At 53.9% G+C, this 23,757-nt stretch overlaps 2 protein-coding genes across 6 annotated transcripts; one reads left to right on the top strand and one right to left on the bottom strand.

The window, feature by feature from the left end:
- The first annotated feature begins 3,003 nt into the window (after nt 1-3,003).
- Nucleotides 3,004-6,607, top strand: LOC100193375 (uncharacterized). Of its 3 annotated transcripts, none has more exons than NR_176094.1 (4): nt 3,004-3,437; nt 4,254-4,614; nt 6,052-6,228; nt 6,324-6,522. NR_176094.1 is itself a non-coding variant. In NM_001406558.1 (4 exons), the coding sequence occupies exons 1-4, from the start codon at nt 3,144-3,146 to the stop codon at nt 6,366-6,368; spliced, it is 777 nt and encodes a 258-aa protein (NP_001393487.1). In that variant the 5' UTR covers nt 3,004-3,143; the 3' UTR covers nt 6,369-6,593. The 3 variants fall into 3 exon arrangements, 2 of the variants coding, with proteins under 2 accessions (NP_001393487.1, NP_001131977.1); NM_001406558.1 differs by having other exon boundaries at nt 6,152-6,228; nt 6,324-6,593; NM_001138505.3 differs by having other exon boundaries at nt 6,152-6,607.
- Nucleotides 6,608-6,818: 211 nt separating this feature from the next.
- On the bottom strand, nt 6,819-11,067 carry LOC100191653 (uncharacterized). 3 transcript variants are annotated; one of them, NM_001406556.1, is made up of 5 exons: nt 10,630-11,047; nt 9,875-10,312; nt 8,904-9,271; nt 8,080-8,316; nt 6,819-7,533 (listed from the first exon to the last, which is right to left on the bottom strand). In NM_001406556.1, exons 2-5 carry the CDS (start codon nt 10,194-10,196, stop codon nt 7,261-7,263), a joined length of 1,200 nt encoding a protein of 399 aa, NP_001393485.1. In that variant the 5' UTR covers nt 10,197-10,312; nt 10,630-11,047; the 3' UTR covers nt 6,819-7,260. The 3 variants fall into 3 exon arrangements, with proteins under 3 accessions (NP_001393485.1, XP_035817906.1, NP_001130554.1); XM_035962013.1 differs by having other exon boundaries at nt 6,872-7,533; nt 9,875-10,448; nt 10,630-11,067; NM_001137082.2 differs by having other exon boundaries at nt 6,933-7,533; nt 9,875-10,316; nt 10,630-11,017.
- Nucleotides 11,068-23,757: the final 12,690 nt, after the last annotated feature.

The raw sequence follows: 23,757 nt of genomic DNA, 5'->3' as shown, positions 1-23,757 counted from the left end.
CGGGAGAGGGAGCGAGCGGCTTCAAGCGAGCGCGTGTCTCGTCCTCGTCCTCGCGCGGCCAACCCTCTCTAAGAGGGCCCTGATCCTTTCTTTTATAGGTGTAAGGAGAGGATCCAGGTGTACAATGGGGGGTGTAGCAGAGTGCTACGTGTCTAGCGGGGGAGAGCTAGCGCCCTAAGTACATGCCGTTGTGGCAGCCGGAGAGATTTTGGCACCCAGCTGGTGTGATGTCGTGGCCGTCGGAGGAGCGATGAAGCCTGGCGGAGGGACAGCTGTCGGAGCTGTTGAGTCCTTGCTGACGTCCTCTTGCTTCCGTAAGGGGGCTGAGAGCCGCCGTCGTCACAGAGTATGCGGGGCGCCATCATTGCCTATCTGGCGGAGCGAGCCAGATGGGACGCCGGTCTTGTCCCCTGTGGCCCGAGTCAGCTCGGGGTAGGGTGATGATGGCGCCTCCTGTCGACGTGGCTGGCCTGCGTCCTGGGTTGGGCGATGTGGAAGCTCCTCCGAAGCCGAGGTCGAGTCTGTCTTCCGTGGCCGAGGTCGAGTCCGAGCCCCTAGGTCGGGCGAGGCGGAGACCGTCGGCTGAGGTCAGGGCGTAGTCCGAGCCCTAGGGTCGGGCGGAGCGGAGTTCGCCGTCTTCCGGGGCTTAGCCCGAGTCCGAGCCCTGGGTCGGGCGGAGTGGAGTTCGCCGTCTTCCGGGGCCTAGCCCGAGTCCGAGCCCTGGGTCGGGCGGAGCGGAGTTCGCCGTCTTCCGGGGCTTAGCCCGAGTCCGAGCCCTGGGTCGGGCGGAGCGGAGTTCGCCGTCTTCCGGGGCCTAGCCCGAGTCCGAGCCCTGGGTCGGGCGGAGCGGAGTTCGCCGTCTTCCGGGGCCTAGCCCGAGTCCGAGCCTGGGTCGGGCGGAGCGGAGTTCGCCGTCTTCCGGGGCCTAGCCCGAGTCCGAGCCCTGGATCGGGCGGAGCGGAGTTTCCTATGGTGCCTGCGGCCGGGCCCGACTGCCTGTCAGCCTCACTCTGTCAAGTGGCACCGCAGTCGGAGCGGCGCAGGCGGCGCTGTCTTTCTGCCAGGCCGGTCAGGGGAGCGGCGAAGTGACGGCAGTCACTTCGGCTCTGGGGCGCGCGTCAGGATAAAGGTGTCAGGCCACCTTTGCATTAAACGCTCCTGCGACTTGGTCGGTCGGTGCAGCGATTTGGTCAGGGTTGCTTCTTGGCGAAGACAGAGCCTCGGGCGAGCCGGGAACACGTTCGCCGCTGGAGGGGGACCTCGGGCGAGACGGAGATCCTCCGGGGTCGGCTGCCCTTGTCCGAGGCCAGGCTCGGGCGAGGCGTGATCGAGTCCCTCGTATGGACCGATCCCTGACTTAATCGCACCCATCAGGCCTTTGCAGCTTTATGCTGATGGGGGTTACCAGCTGAGAATTAGGAGCCTTGAGGGTGCCCCTAATTATGGTCCCCGACATCTACAATAGCTTCTGCTTCTGGTAGATAGAAGTTGAAAAGAAACTGAAACAAAAAGATAAAAAATATTCTTAACTTTTTCATAATCCTTAAAACTTCCTCATTTATAACTTAAAAACTTAAAAGGGGATTATTTGAAGTCGTCCGAAACACACGCGTGCGCAAGACCAGGCCAGTTTTTTTACCGCTTCTCATGTCCGTTTGCTGATTGTCTACTCCCGTAGTGTTTCAATTTTTTATCGTTAGCAACAATTGACGCAACCTTACAAACCCGTCCTAGCATAGCGCTGGACGAAATACTCGTGACTCGCTCGGTTCATGGTCAGTTCAGCTCGTTTGAAATTTTTTCACGAGTTAAGTGGACATTCTAACTCGGTTTGTTAACGAGCCAGCTCGTTAACCCGTCCTAGCATAGCGCTGGACGAAATGCTCGTGACTCGCTCGGTTCATGGTCAGTTCAGCTCGTTTGAATTTTTTTCACGAGTTAAGTGGACATCCTAACTCGATTTGTTAACGAGCCAGCTCGGTATGTTAACGAGCCAGCTTGCGAACTAAACAAGCTACCATATTTCAGGCAAACGAAACTATATGCATATCATTTACATAATAATTGATGAACATGTTATATATATGTGAGGTGTCTATGGCCTATAAATTAAATTAATGATTAATGAACTATGTCTATGTGTTAATTTGGTCTATGCAAATATAATTATGGGTTAAACTGATGAACATGTATGTGAATTGTGAATTAATGAGTGATGAATTGTGTTAATTTGGTGTTACATTGACGTGGTTTGTGAAACTATGAGTATAATTACTATTTTCTATTGTTAAATTAGTTTGAAATTAACTAAAAATAATTATTATGTACATATTATTTTTTTCTGCTCTGGCTCGCGAGCTAAACGAGCTGAGCCGGACTGACTTCGTGGCTCGTTACCTTAACGAGCCGAGCCGAGCTGGCTCGTTATCCACCCCTACCTGAGCACATCTAAATCCATCGAGTTTTGGGTTTCGGGTCATCCGTAAATTTTATACATTATACACTTTCAAACAATAATTTAGATATAAGTAATTAAACATCAACAATAATTGAGTTATATATATGGATTTTAAGCCTTCTCATGTTAATCAACAACAAAACACTTTATGAATAATTAGCCAAGTCACTTATTAAAATAATTACTATTGTATCTTAATCATCATTGCATAAAAAAATGTGTAAACCAAATTTCGGGTCTGGTGCAGATCACATACGGGTTAAAATAGAAATACACATCCACACCCGCAAAACTTCGGGTCGGGTTGCACTCGTGTGTCAAAATCTTCACTCGCAATACACCCGTGGAACATATCAACACGGACCAAAGGCTGATTTAGTCTAGTTTAAAATATTTTCGATTTATCTTTAATGTAACTGTTGAAAAAAGTGTTAAACTCTGGCTAATAATTTTTATATGCTCTTAAAAAATTAGTTTTTAGGAGTTATTTTTGAGATTATCCAAATTTTACACGATAAAATGAAGGTTCGCCTCGGAACTGGAAGCTTATCCAAACTTCTCTTACAAAAAAGGCCCAGATTTGTTGCGAAATACCACACTCCGAGGGCCTTGTGTGAGGGGGAAAATCATCCGCGCAGAGGGACAGGGCACACGCACTCCGAGGGAGCGCAGCCGAGGAGAAATAATGGCCACGGCGACGACCCTCTCTTTCAGCGGCGGCGGCGGCGGCACTACCCTGCTCCGCGGGCACGTGGCCTTGACGTCGGGGCGGTGCTGCACGTTCCCGAGCTCGCGGTGGAGGCCGCCGCGCTTGTCGGCCTCCCGCGCGGATGACTCCTCGCCGGCTCCGTTCGAGATGACGGTGGAGGACGCGCTGAAGCTGCTCGGCGTCGCAGAGGGCGCGTCGTTCGACGAAATCCTGCGCGCCAAGAACGCCGTCCTCGCCTCCTGCAAGGACGACCAGGACGCCGTCGCCCAGGTTCCCGAGACTCTCCCTCCCCCTACTCGTTATTATTCCATTCGCGCCCGCGTTTTGTTGTGCTCAGCCGCCCAGAGGAATAGAGCGTTTCTTTATTGCTTCCTTGGTACCTCCGATTGAAGTTGCTAATTTAGTACTAAGAAGTGGCCTGGATCAATCGGGAATGTCTGAAACGATGGGGGTTATTATCATATATTCTACGCAGTACTTTCCAAATGCAAAGCAAAAATTGTTTATGCACGTAATGCATATTACAGTGGAGGGGAAGGATGATGAATTTACTTATAGCTCGTTAAGTTGGTGATGGACTGGCTGTTCACTGGTTCGTGCATTTTGGATGTGCGATGCATCATGCGTGATTTCTAAAAGGCTATGCAGTGGGTTAGCTTAACCGTTGAAGAGGTATTGGTCTTTTCATATCCATGGTGGAGATGATCTCACGATCATATATGTATTGCCATATTTTGAGGTAGTAGCCTGTTCCATAGGATTGGAAAAGGGGGTATAAAAATGTTGGGAACTTTGTTTTCCTGTGTTCCTAGTGCTCGTTTTTTTTTTGTCTTGCTGTTATTTTATGACATTTATTTATAGCCTTTCTTGTTCCGATAAACTACCTCTATTTCCTTCCTGCTTTCTTCTGCAAGTTATACTCTTGATAACTACACTTGCTTGTGGCTGTTACTCAGACCCTTCTGTGATTTCTGAACTGTCTATGTCAAGACGGTTTTACAAGTAGTTGCGGCTGTTTCTCAAGTATCCAATCTCATACACTTCCCTGTTGCCATATTTGACTCCCATTTCTTTCTTTGGTTTCAGGTCGAAGCAGCCTATGACATGTTGCTTATGCAGAGCTTATCACAGCGGAGGGCTGGAAAGGTTGCTAATAACCGCATCCGCTTTGCTGATGTTAAACCTGTAAAGAGTGCAGGAGCTGGGACAGTCCCACAGTGGATGCAGGCAACCATGAAGAATGCACCCATTACATTTGAGACTCCATCTTCGAGCAGCTTGGGCATCCAGTCATGTGTTTATGGTGCACTAATGGTTTTCACCTATGCTAGTGGAAGCTCGACATCTTTGCCGTCTGCGTACAGTAGCCCTGATGTGCCAGGTTTTATCCTAGCAACAGGATTTGGTGCATCACTGTATTTTCTGGCAAAGAAAAATATGAACTTAGGTAAATTGATTGATCCACCACCTTTATCCTATAGCTATGTTATCCAGTGCTTTATGTTGGTACATTTGGCCATCTGTTTTGCAACCTATATGCCACTGTTTTTAAACCTGAACAATTCCTAATGTAGAGGCATAAGAATGTTCCTCTAAAGTTGAAGATGCAATGATTCCTAATTCATATCAACCGTGACACTGTCCGTCACATCATTCACCATTTTGCCAATACCCTAATGCAATAGTTGTGTAGCCTGTCATATACGAAACCTGTATTACCTCTTGCTTTTTGAAGCAGTTTTGTCACGGTAGTTTTCGTGCAAACTAATACAGCCTATCAACCATTTTATTTATTGGAGACATTTTGTTCTGATATAACGAAACACGGAGATTCTACCACAGCACTACTAAGAAAGGTGCCACTTAGATCCACCACTTAATTCTTGTCGGCTATAGTGGTGAATAATATTAAGTTGCATGCACTGGTCAGTTGAACCCATAAGCGATGGACTATTCACTTATACTCCAGCACTCCTCCCTCGGGCCTCAGACGAGGAATAGAAGCAATCATCAGTTATTTATTTAACTACACTAACTAGGATTTGAACTGAAGACCTTTATCTTTGATACCATATTAAGTTGTGTACAATGACTAGTTCAACCCCAAAACTTAAGGTGATAGGGAGTGGTGAGCAATTCACTCATACTCCAACAAGTAAAAGGAGATTACTCACATCAGGTTATAATTGATAAAAGGGTGCTATTTAATCATAATTCAATGCTAGTCTGTCCCATGCAGTGTCAGCCTTTTGGATAAGGTGCATGTGTTTCCCAAGATATTTTTGGGTAACCAAGTCAAACTGGCGCCATCATAGTGAGATTTAGTTGAAGGAGGTAAGGGCTCCTGATGAAAATAGAAGTTAGCTAATCTTAATTGTGTGCATAGTGTTAGCCGTCAGAAACATATACAGATATTCAGTTAAGATAGTAGAAAGTATGTGAGATTTCTGGTATGCAGAGCCACACATATCTGCAATAATCCTTTGCCATGGGTTATAGCCTATCATTTGTTCCTACTTTGCAGGACGTGCACAAATGGATGCTCACAATCCTTTAGCACCTTGGCACTATAGTCATTTGAACATTTGATCTCACGGCCATTTAATTAAGGGTCAGTTGGAAACATGCCACTCAAAATTTTGAAAAATTGGAAACTATTTCATTTTCATGCCACTCCATGACATCAAAATGAACTAGCCGTCCAATTTTATAAAAGTTGAGTGGCATGTATACAATTAATCATTTAATTAATTGGACCATGTAGTTGATTATTAATTGCATTTGTATAGTGCTGACAGTGGGTGAGCATGTGGGTTTTGCTGGCATAGAATTCCAGAAGCCCCGTACCTGCTTTTGTGCTTATCATGCCATTGTTTGCTTATAGGAGGAAACCTGGTCCAACATTTAGGTTAACGGTGCTCTTACACCAATCTTCATGTGTGGATTTAGCATGCCATCAACACTCTCTGTGGTCCTGTATCCAGGTAAGGCGGCATTGGTCACTGTCGGGGGACTTGCAGCTGGTGCGACTGTCGGATCTGCACTGGAGAATTTCCTGCAGGTTGATCTCGTGCCCTTTCTAGGCATCCACTCCCCTGCCGTCGTTGTCAGCGAATTTATTCTCTTCTCCCAATTGCTGGTATCACTGTTTGTTAGGTAGGATCTGAAACCAAGCTGTCATCCTGGCATGTAATTAACTGAAACGGATCGTGTTCGATCTTCAAAGGGTCAGGGAAATGCTTGTTTTCCGCACAAGGTGGAAGCAGCAGCTGTGTATAGCAAAACAATACGTGGGCATCTCTGTCCCTTATAAAGACCACCTGTATCTAGTCTAGTTCTCTCAAGCTCAATCTCAAGTCTTTCAGATAGAAGCTTGTATGGATTGCAGAATGTGGAATGTAAATTCTTGGATCAATATTCTGGAATATACCGATCCCTCTACACTTGTTGTGTGCCGACCTGCCAGGCTGCCACCGAGCCATCAGGGTCACAGAATCGGTGGGCACCGTGTGATTGTTCCTTAAATGTCAATTCACTGACGCTGCTAACCTGTTCTCGGCGAAATCACGAACCGGATCAGCCTATGAATGGGCAAGCCACGCGTCCAGATCTCCCATTAAAAAAAATGTCAAGAAAAAAAAGAAACCAACCTTGTTGAGAGTAACGTGATGCTACAACACATCATCAAAAGTAATGATTCGGACTGGTCAAATCATGCGCCCCAAACATTATCTTGAGCAGCGATGCTGCCAGCCTTGGTCATATCAACAAGAAAAAGAGCGGGATATGATGGGCTATTAGGGAAAACATGTTCTGGACAAATTTACAGCCACCTGTTTCCTCCATGATGAAGAGAAAAGAGATAAGAACAGAGGGAGAAGAAAAAAAAAGAAAGGATTTGCGTCGCTAACAAATAACCTAATTTCTATACCTCGCTATCAGTACACTAATTACCAGGCGGAGTCAAGACGGCAGCTTTGCAAACAGCAACAGCACAGCAGGTGTACGAGCAACAGCTACACTTGATTGCTGCTTCTCTCATCATCTCTAGCAGATCTGCACTGTGCCCTTCTTTTCAAGAGCAGTAGCAGCTTCAGTGGGTGCCGTTCAACTGTGCCGGAGCCGAGAAGGGTGCGAGGGACTTGGCGGGAAGGGTGACGCCGCCCCCTCGGAGAGAAACCGAGGGGCTCTTGCTCCAGCTAGCTTTGCTCATGGCATCCGAGTCGAGGAACACCACGACGACGGTTATATCGTCGTGGAAATGCCTCCTCACGCCACGGTCGATCTTCTTGAGGTCTGAGTATCTCATCTCCCTCTTCTTGGCAGCTTCTTGCATCGCGGCTTTCACTAGTCTCCGAGCGATTCCCTGGGGGCGCCAAGGCAAGGAAATTACAGGTTCAGCGGAAGTGAATGGAAAGGACACTGGAAAATGAACGGTAGGTGAAACATGTTGACAGACTGACAGATAGAAACTTGTAAGGTACCAGAACGCAATGGTGACTGGGCTATTTCACAAGAGCAAACTAATCAAATATACTTCCACAGGTATCAGGTATACTTAAGCTTTGCAATCCAGATTATGTAATAACTTGTATGCCATAAGTTGTGAGTTACATCCACATTTTTAGTTATCTATTTTATTCCAGCATTCTGGTTTGACTCCATTCATTCAACTTAGAATTTGAAGATCCGAACCTGCAGTCTATTTTATACATTTCACTAACTGCACAAAGAATTGTGATAGTACCAATTGAATTCGTTCTTTCAATTTAAGAGAATTGTTATACAATAGAAGCACAAGATAGTTCAGGATATATTCATCAAAGACCCAACTAGATGGAACAGTATTAAGCCTTGAAAGAAAACTGGATCTCAACTCATAGAAATTGTAGTGGGGGAGAAGAATACATACATTACGGGGACTACTTTGGACAAGGTCAACAGCTTCCTGATTGCTGAGGTGCTCCCATAGACCATCGGAAGCAAATATAACAAACTGATCGTTTGGCTGTATTCGGTGTTCAGTAATTTGAGGTTCAGAACTAAGAATCGGCTTCTGGAAGGTTTCTCGAAGCCGAAACTTGCTGTGAAGAGGTTCTCTGTTATACTCCGGTTTCTTTAGATATACATCTCCGATAGATCTTGAGATCTGCAGACATGACCTCCCCTCATAAGTAATATCACCGGAAGTATCTTGATAAGACTACATGAATAAGAACAAACAATAGAAACTGGGAGCACAAGCTAGCTTGATGGTTTTGTGAATAAAGAAATAAACAATAGCAGCACTAAATACATCGTTCTACTGTATATGGTTGGTGCACTCACCTTTCACTAAAGTGAAAGCCTGAACAATGAGGGTTAAGGGGGAGGGCAGATAGTATTAGTGAGTGGGTAGTATATTGCACCACAAGTTACATCTTACCATCCACGTAAATTTTGCAACATATGACAAGCCTTATTGACAACTGATAATGGACCCTATGATGACATAACTATAAAGCGTGCAGATAAAGCTCTAGGAAATGATTACTTACCTGATACCTAACTTATGAGAAATAATGCATGCATATAAAAGTCATTATTCTTACCCCACAAAGAGGAAAGTGGGATTATGATGAGAGCAACAGATGACGTCAAAAGTTCAAAAAACTCCCAAAGATTATTTGGCTAGATGAGTGTACACCATAAAGTGGAAAATCAGCAACCAGATCAAGAGTACAGATTTTTGTGTACCTGGATGAGACCCTTCACTCGCCAAACGTTATGTTTGAGAACCACAATACGTGGATCATCAGGATGTGATGACTGCAGCTCTTGTCTAACTTCTTCATAGCATGCATTGTGCTCCGCTGACAACTGAGTGGCCAGAACCTCTCCAGTTGCTTTCACAAGCCTTCCAAGAACTGCACGCGAGTCGCCCAGGTTTGCAACATAGAGAGTCCCAGCACAGATTACACCAACAAGGCAACAGGAGCCAACTGATGCAATCTGAGGCTTGAAAGACCATTCCTTGATGACTAGAGAAAGAAAGCCCTCCTCAGTTTCTTGGAAAGCTTTCCGGATCACGTCTGCTGACATGGACTTGTGCTCAGTTGCAAATCCTGGAAAAGAAAATATAGTTTTAATACACTGAGTCACTGACAGATTAAGAAAACTAAGAATAAGTAATTTAAAAAAAACAAAGAGCAAAGATGGCTTGAGTTCATTCCCATGGAAGGCAATGCATCCGATATTTGAGAAATTTGATGATGAGGGATGTAATAGGATAGCTATCTTTTGTTGGCTACCCCAGCTTTGGTTCTGTAAAACCTTTAATTGCTTTCGATAAAAGCAGATATCTTTAAAAAAAGAATTAAGTAATGTAACACACAAGACAGTATCAGAACCAAGCTACATAATTAAATAAAATTGTGTTTCTTTTTTCTGGGAAAACCTTACTACAATTCCAACTGCCATCCAATATCCGATCATCCGATCTGCCAAACCAACTATCATTTGTATTCTGAAGGCAATAAGTACAAATGCACTTTTTGAGACAAGGTCAGCATCATCATCATGCTAACAGTTATAGAAATGTGACCCATAATCAAAGCAGCACAAAAAAGAAGAAGTTGGGACTTGATCATCATTGCTTCATCACCAGTGCCTCTAAAACTAAACAGCAAGAATCATCAGAGTAACTTTGACGTATCGAGAGTCCTTACTCCTGAGATGGTTGAAGAGGTGGTCATTGATGAACCGGGACGTCTCCGGGCCGCCATGGCCATCATAGACGCCGACGAAGGTGCCCTGCGGGCCGTAGTCAGCCAGGGAGAGCGATCCGGACTCCACCTGGCTCTGGTCCTCAAGCAGCTGGTTGGCCTGCACCACGGCCATGGAGAACCCCCCGGTGACGAGCTGCCCGGCGTCCTTGTACCAGAGGAGGCCGTCCTGCCGGCCGGCGGCGTCGGAGCCCTTGCCCCGGTGCCCCGCACGAGACCGCGGGCCCCAGCAGGTGCTGAAGTAGTCCATCACCGCGGCCAGCATCCCTCATCTCATCGCCCTCCCCTCCACGCGGTTTCTTGACGGCGTCCTCAAGGCAGCAAGGCACCCAGCTCGCTCGCTCGCTCTTATAGTCCAAATCTCCAACGCGCTCTCAGCCTCTTCCTTCCGAAACAACAGATGCAATCAAAGCGAGTTAAGAAGCAAAAAAAAAAAAACGCGTGAACTGGTGGGTCGTGTGCGTGTGCAAACAAAACTTGCGGCCAACTCGTTGTCCCGTGTGCATCAAGCGTCGTCCTCCAGTGTAGGCGGCAGAAACAGACCGAGAGGCAAACATCCGAAGATTAGCAATCGGAGCTTAAGACAGGCGCAGGCGCGAGCGCGAGCACGAGCACGACTACTCCAGTCCAGCGGCGGACGGACAGAGTCTTGGCAACGGTGGACGGATGAGGAGGGGGAGAAGGAAAAGGGAGCTCACCTTTACCCTGAGAACTCCCCTGTCGAGTTGGTGCTCGGATTCCTGGAATCCACCGAGCAGGTGCCTCAGATCTGGAGCGCAATCGGAGCCCCGGCGCGCCAGCAGCAAGGATTAGTTGGGCTGGCGGCTGCTCTCCGGGATCAAAGACAGTGAGGCTAAGAAGCTGGATTAAAAAAAAAATCTCCTTTTGGCACCCCTTGAGCGCGCGCGCGCTCTCTCACTCTCTGCCCAATCTATATGCAAGAGCAGGTCGGAGTCGGAGGTGTCTCCTCTCTGGTGCGGATACTAGTATGCGGCCAGACGAGCACAAGCGCAAATCCAAGGGGAGAGAGAGAAAAAAAGAACCCAATAATAAAAGAAGAGAGGGTGGAGCAACGACAAGAAGGGGGAGGGAGCAAGGCACCAATCCTCTAATTTGTGTGGGTGGTGGTGGTGTGTAGGGCGGTAGGGCCTTTGCTCCGTCCCTAAAATCAGTTTCCTCCACATTGAATGCACGCACCCACCGCAACAAAAAAAAGCAGCTTTTTTTTATTTTTGCAAATGCCCTTCTTCTTGTTGTAGTTGATGGTGCTGGAAGTAGTATTTCCAGTACTAGTTTTAGTTTTGCACTGGCATAATTATTTTCCTATAGCAGTACTGCAGTACTAGCACTAGTACTTGTTTTGAACTGATGAAGTTTTTCTCACGGCTCCTTGTTGAGGCTGGAGTGTTGACAGCATGCTTTGTTGCGTTTGAGTGGATCGCAAGGGCTCCAGCTTATCCAGAATCAGGTGGCGTGTCACCCACTAATCACAGGTCAAAAAACCTTTTTACGTTGTCATGGTCCGGGTGGTAGGCACCCAGCCGGAGCGACTAAAGATTGACCGGGGCGGCGAAAGCAGCCCAGCCCCAGCAGCAGCAGTAAATAAAAAGCAGTAATAAAGGTGGAGCCCTCGGCCACGCGGCCGGGAGGGTGGGGTTTGCGTTGCAATCTGCACCGCATGCGTCGGACAGCTAGCACCGCGATGACACGCTCCCCGCACCGGGCGACGGCGAGGGACGGGCGGCGTGCCGGTCCCGGCGAGGGTCAACGGGAGGAAAAGTGAGGGAGGGGACAGTGACCAGATTAGGTCGGCGTGGTCCACCATCCCCCACTCATGCGTGACAGCTACCAACGGCCGGCAGGCGGCAGCCACCTGGCGCCTGCGTCGTCTCGTCTCGTCTCGTGCATGCCGGCCAATCTCCAGGCGGGCGGCGGCATTCCCTTTCGCTCCGCCCCAGGCCAGGCAGAGGCAGTCCTCGACGGCGACGCCCGCACCGCACGGCGGCCAATCTCCCCGGTCACCCCACCCCCCCGTGCGCCATATGGGTTTAGGCTTAGGCCTGCCTAACTACTGTACTCCAGTACAGTACACATCTGCCGGCAGGGGCAGCTAGTGTTGCTGTTGCCACCACCAAGAGCAAGAGGAGAAGGCCATCCGGGTAAAAGAAAGCGCTAGCTCGAATGCTCGATGGAGCCCGGCCGTGGTGTGGTCCGACTCCGTCCACGTCCACTGGTCCAGCTCCAGCTGAGCTAGCCCTCCCCTTCCGTCATCCGGTACAGGGGCGGTACAGTTGGAGGGTGACACGCCTGCCGCATCTGCATGCATACTGGACTAGTAGTAGTTGCGTAATTGCGTTGCAATTGCAAATGCAATGGTTGCGCGCCGGCCGTCCACCCCAGCCAGGCCGGCGCCCGCCAAGCTGAGTGACTTCAGCTTCTGACGCGAATTGAAGCAAAGCACGCACAGGATGGTTGCTGTGCTGCCAGGCTCGCTCGCTCGTTCCTCACCAGCTCTGTGGAGGCTGTGGACCTGTGGTTAAATTACGGCGGGCTACCGGCTGTGATGGCTGGAGCGCATTTCCGACGCCTTGCCTTGCCTGCCCTTGCCTCGCCGCCGATCGCTCGCTGCCGTGATGTGCCAGCCAGCAGCTGATTCACCGGCGTTTTGCCTAGCTGATGGCTGTCGTCATGGTCTCATGGATCGCCCTGCTGGTGCATGTATGGCCTGTTCAATGCTCGGAGACGCGTGCACATGCATGGATGGGTCTGGGACTGGGTGCATCGCGACGCAATTGGCGGCGACACAATCACACTGCCGCTCGCACCGTACGTTAACGCTAGTACATATAGATGATCTTTTAGACTGTCTGCAGCAGTTACTTCTAAATTTTCTCCCCTATATCATTTTTTTGTCACATCATCAATATTTCATCCCCTATTTTTTTCATCTCCCGCAGCGGTTCCCCTATATTCTCCCACTATACCTCACTACAACCATAAAATATCATTATCCAACCATATTTATTATCTATTACCATTTTTTCTTCACCTATTAAAAAAACACCGTACGCAACAGTGAATAGAGGGGCGGCGGCTTCACGCTAGCTGTGGCGGTTCACTGTTGACATCTGCTAGCAAGGGGGTGTTGTAGAGGATGTTGTTGCAGTCTTGGGGGGGTTTCTGTAGCCACCAGATCAAAGGGAGGGAGCTGTCTGCCGGACGCGGCTTCGGACAGCCTTAGTTCTTTACTGTTGTTCGAAATCGCCTATAGCACCTATTTTGTAATCAGAATTAAAGGTATTGTTTTTAAAATCCAGTTGTATGGTGCGATCTGACGATAGGTGAATGGTCGTGGAAGCTTAAAATAATTACTTACAGTACCTCATCCTAATTACAAAATCAAAACAATTCATGTTTTGTTTTTTCTCTCTCAAAACTTGGATAGAACTTTGTTTTATCAATCAAAATAAGCTTGGCACGCCGTCCTAGGCCGCTTGCCACCGCGTCCGAGCTCGTGCGCCGTACGGTGGCTAGCCTACCAACAAGAGCGAAGTAATACAACAAAGTTATTCAGACCAGCTTCACTGATCGTAATCTAAATGCATTTAGTTATTACGCTCCGCTGACCGCTGGCGTCGCCTCCTCATCGTTATGAGGGGTGGGGTTCCTGCGAGGAGAGCCTAGCAGTGTGGGGCTCCTGTAAGGAAAGTGTTTGGGTTCCGATTTGAACGTCGACCACTAGATATGAACTATTTGGCGATGCTCTACGCGGGACGTGAATGATCAACGACACGGGGCCGGACGGTTCGCAACCTCGGCGCAAGAAACTGCTCCTTCCTTTGCATGCTTCCAAACGATCAAATATTTTGTTACACTTAGCAACATTAAAAAAAAATAACTTCTTACCCATTCTTTTTGAACTGGGTGTAAAGAGGAACATAGTGAGGTTTTGGTCTTTGTTGTCAAAAAAGCTCAACGGTACATGTATCTACGGATTCAACATCCACACTATTGCGCTCCACCAGATGGACATTGTGGCGAGTCGATTTCGACGTCGCTTTGCTTCGGCTATCACAAGTCAAAGCTCGTTTATGTAGGTGAGCTATTGAAAAGAACTAGGAGGCATCCAATTTCTCTCTTAAGTATAATTGCAACCCATTAAAAGTCAGCTATTGTCGGGGACCATAATTAGGGGTACCCTCAAGGCGCCTAATTCTCAGTTGGTAACCCCCATCAGCATAAAGCTGCAAAGGCCTGATGGGTGCGATTAAGTCAGGGATCAGTCCATACGAGTGACTCGATCACGCTTCGCACGAGCCTAGCCTCGGCCAAGGGCAGCCGACCTCGAGGGACTTCCGTCTCGCCCGAGGCCCCCCTTTTTTACGGCGGACACATCTCCGGCTCGCCCGAGGCCTTGGCTTCGCTCAGAAGCAACCCTGACTAAATCGCCGCACCGACTGACCGAGTTGCAGGAGCATTTAACGCAAAGGTGGCCTGACACCTTTATCCTGACGCGCGCCCCCCGGCAGAGTCGAAGTGACCGTCGTCACTCCGCCACTCCACTGACCGGTCTGACAGGACAGCGCCGCCTGCGTCACTCCGACTGCAGTGCCACTCGACAGAGTGAGTCTGACAGACAGTCAGGCCTTGCCAAAGGCGCCATAGGAAACTCCGCTCCGCCCGACCCAGGGCTCGGACTCGGGCTAAGACCCGGAAGACGGCGAACTCCGCTCCGCCCGACCCCAGGGCTCGGACTCGGGCTAAGACCCGGAAGACGGCGAACTCCGCTCCGCCCGACCCAGGGCTCGGACTCGGGCTAAGACCCGGAAGACGGCGAACTCCGCTCCGCCCGACTCAGGGCTCGGACTCGGGCTAAGACCCGGAAGACGGCGAACTCCGCTCCGCCCGACCCAGGGCTCGGACTCGGGCTCAGCCCCAGAAGACGACGAACTCCGCTTCGCCCGACCCCAGGTCTCGGACTCCGCCCTAGCCTCTGCCGAACAATCTCTGCCTCGCCCGACCCGGGGGCTCGGGCTCGGCCTTGGCAACAGAAGACAGACTCGACCTCGGCTTCGGAGGAGCACCCACGTCGCCCGGCCTAGGACGCAGGCCCGCCACGTCAACAGGAAGCGCCATCATCATCCTCCCCCGAGCCAACTCGGGTCACGGAGAACGAGACCGGCGTCCCATCTGGCTAGCTCCGCCAGACGGGCAATGATGGCGCCCCACAAGCTCTGTGACGACGACGACTCTCAGCTCTCTTACGAAAGCGGGGCGACGTCAGCAAGGACTCGACCGCTCCGACAGCTGTCCCTCCGCCAGGCTCCGTTGCTCCTCCGACAGCCACGACATCACGCCAGCAGGGTGCCAAGGTCTCTCCGGCTGCCACATTGGCATGTACTTAGGGCGCTAGCTCTCCCTCCGCTAGACACGTAGCACTCTGCTACACCCCCCATTGTACACCTGGATCCTCTCCTTACGACTATAAAAGGAAGGACCAGGGCCTTCTTAGAGAAGGTTGGCCGCGCGGGGACGAGGACGAGACAGGCGCTCTCTTGGGGCCGCTCGCTTCCCTCACCCGCGTGGACGCTTGTAACCCCCTACTGCAAGCGCACCCGACCTGGGCGCGGGACGAACACGAAGGCCGCGGGATCTCCACCTCTCTCACGCCCGTCTCCGGCCACCTCGCCTCTCCCCCCTTCGCGCTCGCCCACACGCTCGACCCATCTGGGCTGGGGCACGCGGCACACTCACTCGTCGGCTCGGGGACCCCCCGGTCTCGAAACGCCGACAGTTGGCGCGCCAGGTAGGGGCCTGCTGCGTGCTGACGAACAGCTTCCTGTCAAGCTCCAGATGGGCAGTCTCTGGCAACCTCTCCGGCCCGGGACGGTGCTCCGTTTCGGGAGTCTTGAGTTCATGTCCTCCGACGGCAGCTACGACATGATACTCCTTCCACCGTCGCGCGACAACGACAATGGCGGCCGACATCCTGCCCGCCGGCGGCGGAACCGACGACATCTTCCCCGCGCGGTGGAAGAGCAACATTCGAGTTCGCCCCGTCCTCTCCCCCGCCAACGGAGGAGGAGGCGGGGCAACCAAGGCCAAGCGGGAGGCCGCGCTTCGTCGGCTGTCGGGCGAATCGACGTCCCCAGCGCCCCGATGGAAGGCACGCCGGGCGTCGACCTCGCGTTCGAGACGAAGGCGAGCGCCGTCCCCCCGCGACACGCCAGCCCCGAGCAAGTGGACGAGCCGGCGCACTCGCGGAGAGCTTGCAGGACGTCGCCCTCGTACCTGAGATGACGGTGCAACCAGTCCCCGATGTGACTACGTCGCTCCGCGTCGACCAAAAGGTACCGACTAATTCCCGTCCTACGTCTTTTTGACTCGGCCTCAACCCGCCAAGCGACCTCGCCTTGGCGGGCGCTCTCATTGAGGCGAGTGCAACCCCACTGGGGTTTCGTATGCGGTCGCCTTGGGACCGGTTGACGGACGTCTCGACCTACGGGCCCTCTGGGTCCGAGGAAGATGACGATCCCAGCATCTGTTGGGATTTCTCTGGATTTGGCAACCCCAGTGCCATGCGGGACTTCATGACCGCATGTGACTACTGCCTCTCCGACTGTTCCGGCGGAAGCTGCAGCCTTGATGACGAGGACTGCGGCCCAAGCCGCGAATGTTTCCACGTCGAGCTAGGGGATCCCTCCGAAGGCAACCATCTTGGCATGCCGGAGGACGGTGATTTCCCTAGGCCAGTGCCTCGCGCCGACATCCCGCGGGAGCTAGCTGTGGTCCCTGTTCCGGTGGGGGGTCACGACCCACAGCTCGAGCAAGTCCGCGGGGCGCAGGCCAGGCTCGACGAGGGAACAGGAGCGCTTGAGACGATCCGCCGGGACGCCGGGCAGGTATGGCGGGCCAACCCCCGGCCGGAGAAATACGTCACCTGCCCCAAGGTCTCCAGCACCGCGTCGCCAACGATGTCAGGGTCAGGCCGCCGCCCGCATCCAGCGGGGTGGGTCAGAACCTGGCAGCCGCAGCGATGCTCCTCCGCGCGATGCCGGAGCCATCAACCACCGAGGGTCGGCGAATCCAGGGAGAGCTCAAGAATCTCCTGGAAGGCGCTGCGGCCCGACGGGCCGAGAGCACTGCCTCCCGAAGGCAGGGATATCCCTCGGAACCTCATGCCGCGACTTCCCGATTCATGCGGGAAGCCTCGGTCTACACCGGGCGCACACGCAACACCGCGCCTGCGGCCCCGGGCCACCTCGGCAACGAGCACCACCGTCGCGACCGACGGGCCCACCTCGACGAAAGGGTGCGCCGAGGCTACCACCCCAGGCGTGGGGGACGCTACGACAGCGGGGAGGATCGGAGTCCCTCGCCCGAACCACCCGGTCCGCAGGCCTTCAGTCGGGCCATCCGACGGGCACCGTTCCCGACCCGGTTCTGACCCCCGACTACTATCACGAAGTACTCGGGGGAAACGAGACCGGAACTGTGGCTCGCGGACTACCGCCTGGCCTGCCAACTGGGAGGAACGGACGACGACAACCTCATCATCCGTAACCTTCCCCTGTTCCTCTCCGACACTGCTAGTGCCTGGTTGGAACACCTGCCTCCGGGACAGATCTCCAACTGGGACGACTTGGTCCAAGCCTTCGCCGGCAATTTCCAGGGCACGTACGTGCGCCCCGGGAATTCCTGGGACCTCCGGAGCTGCCGGCAACATCCGGGAGAGTCTCTCCGGGACTACATCCGGCGATTCTCGAAGCAGCGCACCAAGCTGCCCAACATCACCGACTCGGATGTCATCGGCGCGTTCCTTGCCGGCACCACCTGCCGCGACCTGGTGAGTAAGTTGGGTCGCAAGACCCCCACCAGGGCGAGCGAGCTGATGGACATCGCCACCAAGTTCGCCTCTGGCCAGGAGGCGGTCGAGGCTATCTTCCGAAAGGACAAGCAGCCCCAGGGCCGCCCATCGGAAGAGGCTCCCGAGGCGTCTACTCCGCACGGCGCCAAGAAGAAAGGCAAGAAGAAGTCGCAATCGAAACGCGACGCCGCTGACGCGGACCTTGTCGCCGCCGCCGAGTACAAGAACCCTCGGGAGCCCCCCGGAGGTGCTAACCTCTTCAACAAGATGCTCAAGGAGCCGTGCCCCTACCATCAGGGGCCCGTCAAGCACACCCTCGAGGAGTGCGTCATGCTTCGGCGTCACTTCCACAGGGCCGGACCACCCACCGAGGGTGGCAGGGCCCGCGACGACGACAAGAACGAAGATCGCCAAGCAGGAGAGTTCCCCGAGGTCCGCGACTGCTTCATGATCTACGGTGGGCATGCGGCGAATGCCTCGGCTCGGCATCGCAGCAAGAGCGCCGGGAGGTCTGCTCGGTGAAGGTGGCGGCGCCAGTCTACCTAGACTGGTCCGACAAGCCCATCACCTTCGACCAGGCTGATCACCCCGACCACGTGCCGAGCCCGGGGAAATACCCGCTCGTCGTCGACCCCATCATCGGCGACGTCAGGCTCACCAAGGTCCTGATGGATGGGGGCAGCTGCCTCAACATCATCTACGCCGAGACCCTCAGGCTCCTGCGCGTCGATCTGTCCTCCGACCGGGCAGGCGCTGCGCCCTTCCACGGGATCATACCTGGGAAGCGCGTCCAGCCCCTCGGGTGACTCGACCTTCCCGTCTGCTTCGGAACGCCCTCCAACTTCCGAAGGGAGACCCTGACGTTCGAGGTGGTCGGGTTCCGAGGAACCTACCACGTTGTATTGGGGAGGCCATGCTACGCGAAGTTCATGGCCGTCCCCAACTACACCTACCTGAAGCTCAAGATGTCGGGCCCCAACGGGGTCATCACCGTCGGCCCCACGTACAAACACGCGTTCGAATGCGACGTGGAGTGCGTGGAGTACGCCGAGGCCCTCGCCGAGTCCGAGGCCCTCATCGCCGACCTGGAGAACCTCTCCAGAGAGGTGCCAGACGTGAAGCGCCATGCCGGCAACTTCGAGCCAGCGGAGACGGTCAAGGCCGTCCCTCTCGACCCCAGTGGCGACTCCTCCAAGCAAGTCCGGATCGGTTCCGGGCTCGACCCCAAATAGGAAGCAGTGCTCGTCGACTTTCTCCGCGCAAACGCCGACGTCTTTGCGTGGAGTCCCTCGGACATGCCCGGCATACCGAGGGATGTCGCCGAGCACTCGCTGGATATTCGGGCCGGAGCCCGACCCGTCAGGCAGCCTCTGTGCCGATTCGACGAGGAGAAGCGCAGAGTGATAGGCGAGGAGATCCACAAGCTAATGGCAGCAGGGTTCATCAAAGAGGTATTCCATCCCGAATGGCTTGCCAACCCTGTGCTTGTGAGGAAGAAAGGGGGGAAATGGCGGATGTGTGTAGACTACACTGGTCTCAACAAAGCATGTCCGAAGGTTCCCTACCCTCTGCCTCGCATTGATCAAATCATAGATTCCACTGCTGGGTGTGAAACCCTGTCCTTCCTCGATGCCTACTCAGGGCATCACCAGATCCGGATGAAAGAGTCCGACCAACTCGCGACTTCTTTCATCACGCCGTTCGGCATGTACTGCTATGTCACCATGCCGTTCGGCTTGAGGAATGCGGGCGCGACGTACCAGCGGTGCATGAACCATGTGTTCGGCGAACACATCGGTCGCACAGTCGAGGCCTACGTCGATGACATCGTAGTCAAGACAAGGAAGGCTTCCGACCTCCTCTCCGACCTTGAAGTGACACTCCGATGTCTCAAGGCGAAAGGAGTCAAGCTCAACCCTGAGAAGTGTGTCTTCGGGGTGCCCCAGGGCATGCTCCTGAGGTTCATCGTCTCCGAGCGAGGCATCGAAGCCAACCCGGAGAAGATCGCAGCCATCACCAGCATGGGACCCATCAAGGACTTAAAAGGCGTACAGAGGGTCATGGGATGCCTCGCGGCCCTGAGCCGCTTCATCTCACGCCTCGGCGAAAGAGGTCTGCCTCTGTACCGCCTCTTAAGGAAGACCGAGTGTTTCGCTTGGACCCCTGAGGCCGAGGAAGCCCTCGGTAACCTGAAGGCGCTCCTTACAAAGGCGCCTATCTTGGTGCCCCCAGCTGATGGAGAAGCCCTCTTGGTCTACGTCGCCGCCACCACTCAGGTGGTTAGCGCCGCGATTGTGGTCGAGAGGCAAGAGGAAGGGCATGCACTGCCCGTTCAGAGGCCAGTCTACTTCGTCAGCGAGGTACTGTCCGAGACCAAGATCCGCTACCCACAAGTTCAGAAGCTGCTGTATGCTGTGATCCTGACGAGGTGGAAGTTACGACACTACTTCGAGTCTCATCCGGTAACTGTGGTGTCATCCTTCCCCCTGGGGGAGATCATCCAGTGCCGAGAGGCCTCGGGCAGGATCGCAAAGTGGGCGGTGGAAATCATGGGCGAAACAATCTCGTTCGCCCCTCGGAAGGCCATCAAGTCCCAGGTGTTGGCGGACTTCGTGGCCGAATGGGTCGACACCCAGCTGCCGACGGCTCCGATCCAACCGGAGCTCTGGACCATGTTTTTCGACGGGTCGCTGATGAAGACAGGAGCCGGCGCGGGCCTGCTCTTCATCTCGCCCCTCGGAAAGCACCTGCGCTACGTGCTACGCCTCCATTTCCCGGCGTCCAACAATGTGGCCGAGTACGAAGCTCTGGTCAACGGGTTGCGGATCGCCATCGAGCTAGGGGTCAGACGCCTCGACGCCCGCGGTGATTCGCAGCTCGTCATCGACCAAGTCATGAAGAACTCCCACTGCCGCGACCCGAAGATGGAGGCCTACTGCGATGAGGTTCGGCGCCTGGAAGACAAGTTATTCGGGCTCGAGCTCAACCACATCGCTCGGCGCTACAACGAGACTGCAGACGAGCTGGCAAAAATAGCCTCGGGGCGAACGACGGTCCCCCCGGACGTCTTCTCCCGGGATCTGCATCAACCCTCCGTCAAGATCGACGACGCGCCCGAGCCCGAGGCACCCTCGGCTCAGCCCGAGGCGCCCTCGGCTCGGCCCGAGGCACCCTCGGCTCAGCCCGAGGTACCCTCGGCCCCCGAAGCCGAGGCGCTGAACGTCGAGGAGGAGCAGAGCGGGGCCACGCCTGATCAAGATTGGCATGCCCCGTACCTGCGATATCTCCGCCAGGGAGAGCTACCCCTCGACCAAGCCGAGGCTCGGCGGGTAGCTCGACGTGCCAAGTCGTTCGTCTTGCTGGGTGACGAGGAGGAGCTCTACCACCGGAGCCCCTCGGGCATCCTCCAGCGATGCATCTCCATCGCCGAAGGTCAGGAACTCCTGCAAGAAATACACTCGGGGGCTTGCGGCCATCATGCAGCGCCTCGAGCCCTTGTCGGGAATGCCTTCCGGCAAGGCTTCTACTGGCCAACGGCGGTGGCTGACGCCACTAGAATTGTCCGCACCTGCGAAGGGTGCCAATTCTATGCGAAGCAGACCCACCTGCCCGCTCAGGCTCTGCAGACGATACCCATCACCTGGCCCTTTGCTGTATGGGGTCTGGACCTCGTCGGTCCCTTGCAGAAGGCGCCCGGGGGCTACACGCACCTGCTGGTCGCCATCGACAAATTCTCCAAGTGGATCGAGGTCCGACCCCTGAACAGCATCAGGTCCGAGCAGGCGGTGGCGTTCTTCACCAACATCATCCATCGCTTCGGGGTCCCAAACTCCATCATCACCGACAACGGTACCCAGTTCACCGGCAAAAAATTCTTGGATTTTTGCGAGGATCACCACATCCGGGTAGACTGGGCCGCCGTGGCTCATCCCATGTCGAATGGGCAAGTAGAGCGTGCCAACGACATGATTCTACAAGGGCTCAAGCCTCGGATTTACAACAGCCTCAACAAGTTCGGCAAGCGATGGATGAAGGAACTCCCCTCGGTGGTCTGGAGCCTAAGGACGACGCCGAGCCGTGCCACGGGTTTAACGCCGTTCTTCCTGGTCTACGGGGCTGAGGCCATCTTGCCCACTGACCTGGAATACGGCTCCCCGAGGACGAGGGCCTATACCGATCAAAGCAACCAAGCTAGCCGAGAAGAATCGCTGGACCAGCTGGAAGAGGCTCGGGACAAGGCCTTACTACACTCGGCGCGGTACCAGCAGTCCCTGCGACGCTACCACGCCCGAGGGGTCCGGCCCCGAGACCTCCAGGTGGGCGACCTGGTGCTTCGGCTGCGGCAAGACGCCCGGGGGAGGCACAAACTCACGCCCCCCTGGGAGGGGCCGTTCGTCATCGCCAAAGTTCTGAAGCCCGGAACGTACAAGCTGGCCAACAATCAAGGCGAGATCTACGGCAACGCTTGGAACATCAAACAGCTACGTCGCTTCTACCCTTAAGATGTTTTCAAGTTGTTCATATACCTCGCACCCACGCAAAGTTTAGTCATCAAGGAAGGGTCGACCTCGCCTCGGCAAAGCCCGACCCTCCCTCGGGGGCTAAAAGGGGGAGACCCCCTCTGCGTCGAAATTTTCCTCGAAAAAGGATCTCTTTTTAGCAGAATTTCTTTCGTACTTTTTGACTACTTCGAAAAGCGGATCCTGGAAACGATGGAGTACACGTAAGCAGCCAAGGCTGACCGAGCCGAGGGACTCCTACGCCTCCGGGATACGGATACCTCACTCATCACCTTCTGCGATAAGTAACTCGCGTTCGGATAAAGTGATTCCGCGGATCGAACAAGTCTTCACGTTCGGAAGCTCTTCTGCCGAGGCGGTCCTTCAAGCCTTCTCGACTGAATCGGTGACAGGGCCTCATGGACGGGCGAAAGTACGCGTAAGCGGCAAGGCCGACCGAGCCGAGGGACTCCCACGCCTCTGGGATACGGATACCTCACTCGTCACCTTCCGCGAGAAGCAACTCTCGCCCACACAAACATCCCTGTTACCGGCGGAAAGTCCAGATGCTCGAAACAAGAGGAAAGGAGACGCAGCTTTACAATGCAGCGAGGGTGCGTTTTCTGGCCTCGGCGGCCGCAAAAGGCACACGCTACAAGATAATCTGATCCTGCAGGCTCGGGTCTTCACGCGGAAGGGGGCTGTAGCGCCCTCGGTATCGACGACGCCTTCAGCAAGGTCCGACCCAGCCTCGGACGACGGCGCGGTCCAGGGACTTCTCCGGGAATCCGGCCCGAGCAGGTGGCTCGGCCGGTTACCCCTGGGGCCTCGGCCAAGCATCTTCCAAGGGCGCCAGCCCGACCCGAGGCCTCGGTTGATCGACTCCGGCGTCAGCCCCGCTGACGGGCAACCCGGCTAGGCTCCGGCCAACCAGGTTCCCATTTTCGAGCCAACTCCGCCTCTGTTCGTACTGATATCGCTACCCCTGGCCTCGGCTCATCGAAGAGCGGCCAAGGGGTCCCTTTAACTAAGTTAGAGGAGCCTCAGACAACAAGGCCGATCGAGCCGAGGGATTCCTACGCCTCCGGGATACGGATACCTCACTCGTCACCTTGACACGGGGCGACTCATGCTTGGTGAAGCGGTTCAGATAATCAACAGGCGAGACTTAGTGCTCGAAAATAAGGAAGAAACACGGCTCCGTGCCGAAATTACATACATGTTCAGGCCTCGACAGCCATAATGAACAAAAACACTGGCATTCAAGGTGCCATCACAAACGGAACTCCGGTTCCGTCCCCGCAGGTACGAGGGGCCTCGGGCCCGCGGGGCGACGAACATCGGGAGGCTCGCCAGCGACCTCTGCAGCAGCAGCCGTGGTCCCGGGCGGACACGGCCACCGGGGGGCTCTTGTTCACGGCCCCGCTCAAGGGACGCGAACCGGCCATCAAAGCCAAAGA

The sequence above is a fragment of the Zea mays genome, chromosome 9 (assembly GCF_902167145.1).
Source record: "Zea mays cultivar B73 chromosome 9, Zm-B73-REFERENCE-NAM-5.0, whole genome shotgun sequence".
NCBI lineage: Eukaryota > Viridiplantae > Streptophyta > Magnoliopsida > Poales > Poaceae > Zea > Zea mays.
Note: the sequence above shows the minus strand (reverse complement) of the source record. Positions and strands in the feature narration are given on the sequence as shown.

Coding starts and splice junctions, on each gene's coding strand:
- LOC100191653 (XM_035962013.1), bottom strand. CDS start 10,196: ATGCTGGCCGCGGTGATGGACTACTTCAGCACCTGCTGGGGCCCGCGG. Junction 9,272..9,874: donor CCTCTTCAACCATCTCAGGA/GTAAGGACTCTC, acceptor TTTCTTTTCCAG/GATTTGCAACTGAGCACAAG. Junction 8,317..8,903: donor GAGTGAAGGGTCTCATCCAG/GTACACAAAAAT, acceptor TCATGTCTGCAG/ATCTCAAGATCTATCGGAGA.
- LOC100193375 (NM_001138505.3), top strand. CDS start 3,144: ATGGCCACGGCGACGACCCTCTCTTTCAGCGGCGGCGGCGGCGGCACT. Junction 3,438..4,253: donor ACCAGGACGCCGTCGCCCAG/GTTCCCGAGACT, acceptor CTTTGGTTTCAG/GTCGAAGCAGCCTATGACAT. Junction 4,615..6,151: donor AAAGAAAAATATGAACTTAG/GTAAATTGATTG, acceptor TCCTGTATCCAG/GTAAGGCGGCATTGGTCACT.